Here is a 12,276-nt window from a genome sequence, read left to right as displayed (position 1 = left end):
GGGAGGGGGGGGGGGGAGAGAGAGAGAGAGAGAGAGAGAGAGAGAGAGAGAGAGAGAGAGAACCACGCGCGCGCTGTAATTTTCCTGCCTTTGTCCCCTTCGCTGCCTTAGCTTTGACTCGTTCCTAGTATTCATTCCTACCGAATTTTAACTGCATTTTCGTCATTTCTCCTGGATGAAAGATCTCAACCTGGAGTAACTAAACTCGTAGGTCACTTGGAAAATGCACTAGGATTAGAGCACTCAGGTGCCAGGGGGCTCCTTCGAGATCCTCCCTGTTTCTTAGCTGTGCAGCGGACCAACTGTTGGGGCCTGGGACAGACTGCGCAATTCCTTTTCTTCGTTTGTATAATAAGAAAAAAACGGGAGAAGAAACTAGAACGCGACAAGGAGTTTTCCTGAGAAGAGTGAGCATGGCTTAGCACCGTAATTTTGAAAGATCAGTAAGTAAAGCATCCATCCGGGCCTTTTTTATTAACTCACCTTGAAGTTGTGTGAGCTCATGTCAGTTGAGTTCAACGCGCCTCAGAAACCTGCTCCACACGAATCTGGGTCCTGTGCAGAGCGAACTTGCGCATTAGCAGTTACGGTTTAATTTACTCTACCAACGACCCTCACACTGTTTGGGTTTTTAATAAAAGATCCACTTCTAAGTACACAGATGCCTTCATGTCTAGCGCTGAGGATGAAGGGTATTTCTCCAAAGTTTTCTCTTCTAAGTGAGTCAGGGCTAACATTATTTGCATATAATAAAATTTACTTCCCTATTGGGAAAGAAAGAAGACAATTTCTTTAGAACAGCTCTGGAAAAACAAATCCAGGGCCTTTACACACGGTTTTGAAATGGCATGAGAGTATATTCCTGTGTTCGGGAGATAACAGCAGAGAGATCAAGGCCAGCCTCAACTACATAGTCACTTTCGGGACAGCTTGGGCTACATGAGAACCTGTCTAAATAAATACTTGAGTTAACAATGGTGTTTCAGTTCTGCCCTGCGCCCCGGAGAGGAGTCTGTCTCTTTGGATACGGTGTTTCCATAAACCTCAGCTGTGTGAAAAATGCATAAATAAAATAAATAAATAATAAATAAATGAACAACAAAGACCTTGGGAATTTTCATTTTTCATGGCATAATTTACTATTACAAATTTCTATTATCTGTAGTTAAATGCCACTTCTCTAACCTGCACTGTCTTATTTTTTCCTTTTAAAGAGACTTTTGATTAGTTTTCGACATGTAACTACAAAGACAAATAAGTAACTCAAACAAACAAAAATCAAACTGAACCAGAGTTGTGGAATCGTAGCTGTATCTCTCTACACCATTCTATGACTTATCTGAAAGAATATGAGTCAAAAGGAGAGGGAGGGAAACACCCACCACTGAAAGCAAGTGGCCTTTGTTTGAACCCAGATCAGATTTTTTTTCATCTTTGTTCAATGAATTGGGGGAAATGATGAAGTTTAAATAATATACATACAGAATAATTCTATACCTGTTTTCCTACGATTATGAGTTCAAGCATTTGTAATATGTTGTCCCTAAAAAAGAGGTAGCCGATAAGGATGTAAACAATTTATTCCGAGTTCAGAGCAAGTGAGGATGTGAAAGCTGACTAATAAGATGGTACGGTGTGGGGAATGGTACGGTGTGGTGCAGGGGAGCTCTCTGTACTCTACCTTTACAACTCGGAAACTGTTGCAAAGTTAGAAGAGATTTTAATGGCTGGGGTGTTAGGATGAGAAGTCTGGATATAGTGACACACACTTGTAATCTCACCATTGGGAGGTAGAGGCGAGATCAGGAGCTCACAGTCATCTGCATACTAAGATCAAGGCTACCCTGGTCTATATGAAACCATGTTTCAAAAAAAAAAATAGTCCATTAGGTCCCTGTTTGGGGGGGGGCGTCACTGTCAGCACGTACAGCACCTTGAACACAGACTAACTGTAGAAGTTAAAAACTTGCCTTAAAAGATAAGCTAGGGGTGGGGTGGGGTAGTGAACACATTTAATTCCAACACTCCAGGAGCAAGGACAGGAGGATCTCTGAGTTCAAGGCGGGACTGGTCTATAGAGTGAGTTCCATGACAGCTAGGGCTACAGAGAAACCCTGTTTCAAAAAAAAAAAAAAAAAAAAAAAGCCAAACAAATCCAACAAAGACAAATAAAAAAAGACAAACTGGATCTTAGCATCACATCTCACATATGTGACCAGGAAATACCTCACAAAAATCTCTACCTAAAAGGGACTCACTCCGACACCAGCTAGGAGTTTAATCTAATCAACTGCCATTTCAAGTTACGAGGATCAGTGGTATCCTAGCAAGCTAAGATCATTAGAAAGAGGAGACAGTTGAAGATCAGCAGGGTTGAAGTTGAGGTACTGGCCCATTAGCATGCAGGGTGACCGCCGTGGTTGTGCACTGGGGGGACTGGAGAGATCCACTCAAACATAAACTTTCTGAAAGGCAATCAGGTTGACTGTCTCACATTTTAAAACAGCCATGTCCTTTGACACCGCAACTCTACTTCTAGAAATCTATCCTAGAGAGTTAGTGAGGCAAGTACACAACACAGACTAAAGTGTATGTTCCTTGTCATAACAAATTATTAAAGGCACATGAGTAGGAGGCTGCTACATTGATTAAACAAATCATGGCTTTTCCACATAAAAGAGCCTTCTTTAGCCATCGCAAACTATAAAATAAATTGACAGGGAGAAATGTCACTAAATGAAAAGGTAGGTTGCCAAACGGTATGCAATATGACCCTATTTTCATTTATAGTGCTTATTTACATTTAAAATAGAGACACTATATGGGCATTTTCTTTAAAAATCGAAGCAATGCATGAGGGGGGAAAGTTGTAATAATTTCAAAAGATTATACACTGCACCATACCAGGCAAACAACACAATTTGCAAGAACTAGTACAAAATGAAAATGTGGAGGCCTTGTTCAAAAACTAGGAATTTCAAGATGGGTGAGGGTAGAGCTTTAACTAAGCATGGGGTCTTATGTTACTGTATGTGCCACATGGTCACAAAGCCAGCCCTGAGAATACACACAGATACATGTTATGCTATACTACATATTATTACATATCACACTACACAGCACCCAGTAAGATGCACATTACACTAAACAGTTATATATGGAGTGAGTGGGAAAGTATATGTCTCTTTCCCTTTCCCTTCCCTTCTGATTTGTTATTTTAGGGATTGTGACAAAGGCAATATATTTTGTATTATAGGCAACACAAAGTATATTTAACATGTTTTTACAAGAAGTAGGGCATGGGGGTGGTGAAATTTGTTATCTGCCAGTATACCCTACGATCACTCCATAGGAGTGCCTCCAAGAGAGCACTCAGAATGAGGGAGTCAGAGTTGGGTGGCTCTTTAGAGAGATTTCTGCTAAGTGTGGTAATCCCAGCATTTCAGACGTTGAGACAAAAGGATCGATATGAATGTGGACTACACAGAGAGTTCCAGGGCAGCCGGGGCCGCAGAGTTAGATTCTATCTTAAAAACAAATCAGTAAAAAGAAGTCTGGATATATAGCCAAGTTGAAAGAATGCTTATCTAGCACCTATAAAAGCCTCACAATATAGCGTTGGCTGACTTAGGATTCACTATGTAGACTTGGTTAGTATTGAACTCACCAGAGCCTTGCCTGCCTCTGCCTCCCAAGTGTTGTGATTAAAGGCTGGATTAAAGGTATGCACCACTATTCCTTGCCAAAGGGGAATTACTTTCAAAGAGTTTCACATACCAGTGCCTGTTAAGAGATACAAATACACGGTAAAATTTCCTTCTTCTCATATAGAAAGAAAGCGTAAGGAAGAAAGGTTGGATTTGGTGGCACATCTCTAATCTCAGAAGTTTGGAAGCTGAACCAGGAAAACTGCTATTTCTAGGACAGCCTGGGTTACATAGAGGAACTCTGCTTAACATAAACAAACAAACTATAAAATGAATTTTTTTCTTTAGAAATTAAACTGCTCTTACATATCACATGGGTATTGATATTTTCCCACTATCTCAATGGCTACAATACTCACAAATTTAGCCAAATAGAAGTATTGCTAGTCGTTAGTTTATTTGATCACCTCCAAGTTAAGTGTTCCCTCTGATGCTTCTATTTATAAGTAGAACCAAAACCCTGGGAACTCTGATTTGGGATCAGTATAGTAAGTAGCAGATGCTCTGCCATGAAGAACACCAACGTTTGACTAGACAGATCTCAAGGTTGTAGCCAGAAGACAAGAGTACAAGACATTCTCATGTTTATTGATTCCGGGTAAGATAGTCTAACACTTCCCAGGTTCATACTGTGAGTTATATGGTTAGCAACCTTTAACAGATTCTAATGAGTGTTAGAATGAGCATTTAGAAATGTGATTGAGTGAGAAAAAAGTTAAATATTTAACAAATTTTTTACTGGAGTCTATCATAAGGTGATCTGTGGTGACCAAGTTTATGCAGTACACCAGGGGCTCTAGCCCTTTGACTTTGGAAGGTCCGGGGTTTTGTGTAACCTGATGACAAAGTATAAATAGAATGCTGGTAAATCCTATGAGGTATGGATTTCAAGACTAATTTATGTGCCTTGAAAGTGTTCAGTCTTATATTATTTTTAACTTTTATTTGAGAATTATATGTGTATACAGAGTACCACATACACAGAGAGTCTATGCTCAGTCATAGGGGCAAAAACTAACAAATGTCTTAAACTACTGTCTTACTTCTGTGTGATTCTCCAAAGTAGTAACCTGCTGCAGGACACTGGTCTGTCTTCACTGGCACTGTTGGAGCCGCTCATTCTCATGAGATTTTTTTACCAGGCTGGTTGGCTGGGGTTTTTTTTTTGTTATTGTTGTTTTGGTTTGGTTTTTTTGTTTTTGTTTTTGTTTTGTTTCACTATTCTCAGTTTCAAAACAGAATGTATAATGCAGTTGTAAAACATTTCTGAAGATAGGGAGCTATCACATTAACAACACATACACAGAGACAGACAGACAGACAGACAGTGAGACAGACAGTGAGACAGACAGAGACAGAGAGACTGAGAGGCAGAGACCAAAACCCAGAAACAGAAACAGAGATAGAGTTAATCATTTCCACAGGTATTTAACTGTTTTTCCTTAAGATTTATAATAACATTTTTTCTTTTCTTTTTTTGTCTTTAAAAAACAAAAAAAAAAAAAAACCAAACAAACAAAAAAAAACATGTTCTTCCTGTGTAGCCTTCCCTGAAACTCACTATAGAGACCAGTCTAGCCTAGAACTCATAGAAATCCACTTGCTGCTGCCTCCCAAGTGCTGGGATTAAAGACATACACCGCCATGTCCAACCTTGACATTTTCTTTCAAATGATTATATCAGACACACACATAAGTGTTTGACAGATTATGTGCATGTGTGTGTGAATGTGTGTGTGTGTGTGTGTGAATGTGTGTGTGTCTGTGGATGGAATTTAGGGCTTCATATATGTTGTTTACTGAACTATCTCCAGCCATTTGTTATTTTGTTTTCCATTTTGAGACATAGTACCCACTAAGTTACCCAGGACGGCCTTGAACTTGCCATCCTTTTGCCTCAGTGCTCCCAAGAACCTGTAATTATAGATCTGTGTCGCCTGGTCTTGGTGGTCATTTTCTAACATATCCAAACATCTCAAGGTATTTTGAAATTGAAAAGCCCAGTTGAAGGGAATGCCGATGTGAAAGTCTGCGTGCAGAGCAGGAGGATGAACTCGGAAGGTCAGAGTTACGCTCTCCCCTAGCCATCATAAATATGAAACTGTCTTTCTGACTTTACCAGTGAGGGCAGGAGGTAGTTGCACTGGGAATGGACAGGCAGCTGAATAGAGGACTTGGTGAGGATACTAGTTAGTCCATATGCTTTGTTATTAAGCATAGGAATCAGGAGAATGGGATAAAGAATCAGAGATTTCCAATGTTTTCAGCTGAAGAACAAGAGTATCACCTTTAGCAGAATTGGTACAAGGTTGTGTGCACAGCACTTAGGGATTTTCCTTCATTGATTTGACTAAAAAGGAATCTCCCTGAACAGGGCAACTAAAAATAGAAGTGCTAAATCTGCATTTCTGTCTTGTTTGTTGGTGCGAGAGATGGTTGGTTACAAAACCTAAGTCCAGGGCAGGAGTCCCTGTTCCTGGCTAAATCTTCAGGGCAAGGCCTGAGAACCACACTTGAAGACAGAAACCCCAATGGCTGGCAAATGGGTTGGGATTTAGGAGCAAAAGAAAAGTAATGAAGACATGTCCTCCTGATTCTTCTTGATTGACCAGAAGTGAGCAGCCCTCAGCCTTCAAAGAGAAGAAAAGCAGTCACGCCAAGCGCATAAGATTTAAACTAAGAAAAGCAAAGCCTATTTAAATAGGCCTGTGGAGCCAATCCTTGTGGAGAAGATACAAAGAGAATCCATTTGAGGAAACTCAAAAGAACAGTTGCAGAAAAATACAACATAAATCCTTTCAGCAATATCAAACTGGTTTTACTAAGTTGGAGATTTCAGTCCTTGAGACACTGGTTGTTTGGCTACATTTTTTGAGTTAGAGATATGTAACCATGGGGTGCATGACACATGATCCATCACCATGGTGTGTTGCCCTTAATTTTTTTTTTCCATTAAGGTTGAAACAACCTTAAAATTGATTGTCATGCCAGACCTCAAAGTTGCCCCAGGAGGCAGAACACCTGCTTTTATTCAGGAGTTCAGACTTTCTAAAACAGAAAGCTTGGGGAAGGGCCCACTAACGTGGAGTTTATACCTCCCGGGGGATTTTGATGTACTCTGATATTTGAGGAGCTTTGTCTGGTACATTTCAGAGCTAGATTTGAGAGGTCTAGCTGAGGTCCATGTTCAAAGCCAGAGTGACACCAGGCTCATCTACAGCTAAACAGGCCCAGAATCAAATTAGGGCTCCAGCACTTGCTAGTGGTGTGAGGCTTAGCAGGTTACTTAGCCACACTAAACCTTTGGCTTCTCATGTAGGAAATGGAAATAATACCTCCCTTCAAGATGTGTCATGAATGCAGACGTTCATGTCCTTCCCAGGTGGCTCTGGTGTCAGGATCGGTTCAGATGCCTAGTCTAACATTCATTGTGTGACTTAAATCAATTACTACACCTCTCTTCAGTTCATTTTCTAATTTGTAAAGTGAATACAATTACTTCATAGGATCATTGTAGGAAGTCAATGAATTTATATAGCTAGGTGTGGTGACTCACTCCTACAATCTAAGCACTGGAGAGGTGGGCACAGAGAATTAGAAACTCAAGGCTACTCTTGGCTATACAGCAAGCCAGAGGCCAGCTTAATCTAACCTGAGTGACCCTAAACAGAGGTTTAGAAGGTTGCCTTATAGACACATGGTGAGTTGTAATCCTAGCACTCAGGAAATTGAAACAGGATTACGAATTACAGGCAAACCTTAGTTACATAGTAAGCTTCTGTGTTTAAAAAAAAAAAAAAAAAGACTGTCACACAGTGTTGGATTAGTGCTATAAGTACACAAATAACAATAATAAAATATCTCACATAAACAAAAGACTCAGACCTAGATTGTAACAGCTCAATATCTGATAACATTGTTATTATAATTATAGAAACCTTTGCAATCTACTGTCTTTTCTGTCTTCTAAATAGTTTCTGTGGATTATATTAAAATTAACTACCTTTTAAGAAGAAACTTATTTATTTTTATTGAATATGTATGATTATAGGCCTGTGCATGATTGTTTGCCTGTGTGTATGTATAATGTATATATGTGTGTATGATGTATGATGTATGTATGCATGATGTATATATGTTCGATGCATGTATATATGTGTATGTATGTATGATGTATGTATGTATGATGTAGGTATGTATGATGTGTGTATTTTGTATGTGTGTATGTATGTATGATGTATGTATTATGGTGTATGTATGTATTATGTGCATCACATGCATGTAGTGCCCTTGGAGGTCAGGGGAGTGTTAGATCTCCTAGAGCTGGAGTTACAGATAATAGTGAACCATCCACCCTGAGTTCTGGGAACTGAACTCCAGTCCTCTGCAAGGGCAGCAAGTGTTCTTCTCTACGGAGCCATCTCTCCAGTCCTAAATGCCTTATTTTGATAGTTATATAAGACACTACCATTGGAAGAATAGAATAAAGAGAAGTAAAATCACCTAGTACCTTTTTGTTGTCATTCTTATGAATTTGTATTTATTTAAAAATTGAAAAGTTTTTAAAAAATCATGGCAGGGAGTTTGTCTGAAGTGGGAGGTATTAGGATGAGGGTAGAGCCTAATTCAATTCAATTTGTTTCTTTGATTAAATAGTTGAAGCTAATTTTGAGAAACAAGCTATCCTGGTATGGAGTCATATACAAGCAATGGCAGCACTGGAGAGGCAGAAGCAGGAGAACCAGGAGTTCAAGTCCAGCTTTGTCTCCATAAAAAAACTGAGGCCAGTCTGGACTGCATTCGATGCTAGGTCAACAAACAAACAAAATCCTAGGTGTTTCCCTCACTTAAATTAAAACCAATTTCAAAATAAACAGTAATTTTCTTCAGACTCCCCCAGCCATAAATCATAAGCTTCTGGAAATAAAAAGACATGAAGTCCCCCATGACTGGTCAACCGCTCCCCAACCCCTACAGAGAAAATACAAGATGCTACTGTATTATCCTATTTTCTGTTACTATAACAAAATATTTTAGCCTGGCTACTTCCTAAAGGAAAGAGGTTTCACAGTTTTGGAGCTGTTCAAATAGCATTATACTGACTCCGGTAAGCTCCCATCCCCTGTGGCAGATGGGATCATGGTATGAGAGTTGTGAGAGGAAGATCTTATGGTTAGACAGGCAACCAAACAAAATTGGCCAGTCAGGCTTGGCCTCTTTTCACAACAACTCTCTTGGGAAGTACCAAAGGGTCTCACAAGAACTCTCTTCATCCTTTCTTAAGAAAATTCCTCTGAGACAGGTAACCAAGGTTCAATACATGAACAAGTGACATAGTACACACAAACTATAGTGACTTGAAAGAACCAGCCCAACAGTAACAAACACAAATTATATTTTAGTAAGATCTAGCAATGTATAAAATTCCTTCTTTGCTTTATTTAATAATACTATGTACTACTCTCATTTTGATCACATAATCACAAAGCCGTAAGACAAAAATTCTCTCTCTCTCTCTCTCTCTCTCTTTCTCTCAATTCATCCTTACACCAAAATTTTCTTATCCTAAATCCACCTTTCGTTTCTTTCACTTTTTTTTGAGACAGGTTCTCGTTCTGTAGCCTATTCTCACATAGAACTCAGACTCATATTTCCAAGTGCTGACATTAGAGCACAGTTTGCCACATTTAGATTTCATGGGTTTGCTTTTGAACACTGGGTCTCTCAGTGTACCTGGACTGGCTTCAGAATTCTGGAGCTTACTGCCCAAGTCTCCTAAGTCCAAGGATTATAGAATACACCACTATAACTGGCTTAGTCATATTTTAAAATATACTGGTGCTCTAGCATGTAAATCCAATATCACTTCAAGTAAATCAAACTTTGGAGAATAAAAATATATGCGGGAGAGAGTCTCCAAGTATGGGGACCTGAGTCGGTTCCCCAGCAAAGCCAGTGCAGATGTGTCTGCCTGTGATCAGCACTGGGAGGTGAAGGCAAGAGGACAAGACAGCACATCTTAGATGGTGAGTTTCCGGTTCAGTGAGAAACCTTGTCTCAGGGCCATAAGTCAGAGAGCAACAACGATGTGGGACATCTTTCTCTGTCCTCGTTTGCACAAAGATGTGTATACCCGAATATGTTCACATACCACACACACACACACACACACACACAATGAACTTCATCTGAATTTTTAAGTTCTGAATTCACCTTACATTCAAGTTAACCTTTAGTGTGAATTTTTTGAATAAACAAAAAGCTTGTTTGCCAAGCCTGGCAAAAAGTATAGACTCTGTATCTACAGGGTTTTGTTTCCACCGTTCCTCCCATTATAAATAATCTTCAAGAGACTCCTATGCTCCTGCTTCTCTTTAGTCCTCATTCCTAAAAGAACTCAGTCCTTTAACCTGTCTAAACCCATTGTCTTTTTATTATACCTTTAAAAAACACTCTCTCTTGACTTTAAAAGTGTTTATGATATATTTGCATACTAAACGTTAATTTCTGCATGTGGTTATGCCCAAACAAAATATACCAGAAAGAACCAGAAGCCAAAAGTTCCCAAAGGGTTTTGTAATATAGGGTCTTTTGCTAAATTCAGACACATTTAGCTTCCTCATTCCTTCTGACTTTAAATTGCCACTGCTTCACGAAATCACACACATTTGAGGAACTAATAGTTGGTAAATGAACACACACATTTGTTTGTTTGTTTTTAGACAGAGTATTATGATGTAGCTCAGCGTGGCCTCAAACTCATATTCACCTGCTAGATTTAAAGTATGGATCACCACGCTCAGCTTAAATATAATTCTGAAAACATTTCCTCACTCTCTTTGCTGAACCTAGGGCCTCCAGCATAATTAGCCTCTTCCAGTGAGTTGTATCTCTATTTTTTAATCTTGAGATGAATGCGCGAGAGGAGGGGGAGTGTCACTAAACTGCTCAGAGTGGCTTTGGACTCTTGCTCTGGCTGGCCTTGCTCTTAGGATACTTCTTTAACTGCTGCTCCTCCTCACGCCCAGTAGCTAAGATTACAAAGCGAAGATTACAAAGCGCGTCACCAGCCCGGAGCTCTTCTGAAAAATTTGAGAGGTTTTTTTGTATCTGTTTTACTTCCGCCTTTGGTTACAATGTTCCTGGTTAAGAGGTATCTTTGGAATGAACTTCCTTTATCAAGAGTCACAATGTTGCATTTGCTATGTCAAGGATCATAGTCGTCGTTCTCTATAAAGTAATATTTTGTGATTAAGCAGTTTAATTTTCCAAGAGAAACTGTCCAAAAGGGGGTATTAGGGAAGCATCAATTCTTCCCAAGTTTCTTCCTGTTGCGGGCACTCGGTCAGAGGCCCCCTTACTTTTCCTATCCGGTCGCTCTAGCTTTCAGAATGCACATCACCCTAGTCAGTCCTAGCCCGGACGCCCGGCCCTAGGATGGTTCGCAATTCCCGGTACAGGACTCAGACTTTACGACTCCGCACGAAGCTTAGACACACCTCTTTGCCTTCCAAAGTGAATGAAGCGCTCAAGTGACACTGGAGGAGAAAAGAACGAAGTTCAGAACACTAACATCCAAAGCTACCCCGACAATCGTACCTCCGTAACCAGGACGACTACGCCCTGCCCATGCCCGCCCGCTCCCGGGTCAGCTTCTCTTTGGCTGCCTCGGGTTTCTCCCTCCGCGTGTGGCCCCTCCCCTCCTAAGCCCCTGCGCCCGGGCCCTTTCCTGCCCCAGACTCTCCCTTCCCCTTTCCTTTCGCTCTTCCGCCCCCCCGCCCCCCCCCCCGCCCCCCCCCCCCCGCTTTCCATCGCCCCTTTTGATTGGCCGTGCACGCCGGAGCCCGGCCGGCCAATCGGCGAACCGGGCTGGCGGCGATGGGCGTGGCCGCAAAGCCGGGCCCTCAGATCGAGGCTGCCACCCCCTCTCAGCCGGCAGCACATTCCGCCGCCGTTGCCGCCGCCGGCCCCGCAGTCGTCTTGGCCAGAGCTGCTGTGGTACCCGGGCTCAGGGCAGGAGAGGGCAGCCAGGGAGCGGAGGCCGCTGAGGCCGGGCGAGAGGAAGGGAGCGGACGGGCGGGCGGCGCAGGCGGCGGCCAGCTTCCTGGGAGCGTCGGTGCGGCGCGGTGGTTGGGGCGGATCCCGCGGGGCCCGGGCGGGGGGGGAGAGTCGCCGGCCCGGCCATGGCGGACAACGAGAAATTGGACAACCAACGGCTCAAGAATTTTAAGAACAAAGGCCGCGACTTGGAGGTACAGTCGGGTTCGCGGCCTCTAGCCCCGGCGGGACGTGGGGTGCGTACGGAGTCGGGCGGGCGCGGCGGCCGGCATGGCGCTGGGCGGGCAGGCGAGCGGCCGTGACGCGAGCGCCGCGCCGGGAAGTTTGTGCCGGGCCTGCTCCGCCTCCGCCGGCGACAGCGCCCGGGCCCGCCGGGTGCGGCCTAGGCCTGTCCTGCGGAGCCGGTCAGACACGGGTGCGGGCGGCCGGAATATCGGCCGCGGCGGAGGCCGAGCAGCGGCGGAAGCTCCGGCTTTGCTCGGGCCCCGACTCCAAGCGTCGCGGGCGGAGG

At 42.5% G+C, this 12,276-nt stretch overlaps 1 protein-coding gene across 1 annotated transcript in view; it reads left to right on the top strand.

Annotated features, from left to right (window-relative positions):
* The first annotated feature begins 11,599 nt into the window (after positions 1-11,599).
* Positions 11,600-12,276, top strand: part of Kpna4 (karyopherin subunit alpha 4) — a 56,275-nt gene continuing 55,598 nt past the window's right edge. The window contains exon 1 of the mRNA XM_028763465.1: positions 11,600-11,959. Within this exon, the coding sequence (XP_028619298.1) occupies positions 11,891-11,959 (69 nt within the window). The 5' untranslated portion in view covers positions 11,600-11,890. The remainder of the gene's footprint in view (positions 11,960-12,276) is intronic.

The sequence above is a fragment of the Grammomys surdaster genome, unplaced genomic scaffold (assembly GCF_004785775.1).
Source record: "Grammomys surdaster isolate TR1022 unplaced genomic scaffold, NIH_TR_1.0 139, whole genome shotgun sequence".
NCBI classification, from domain to species: Eukaryota; Metazoa; Chordata; class Mammalia; order Rodentia; family Muridae; genus Grammomys; species Grammomys surdaster.
Note: the sequence above shows the minus strand (reverse complement) of the source record. Positions and strands in the feature narration are given on the sequence as shown.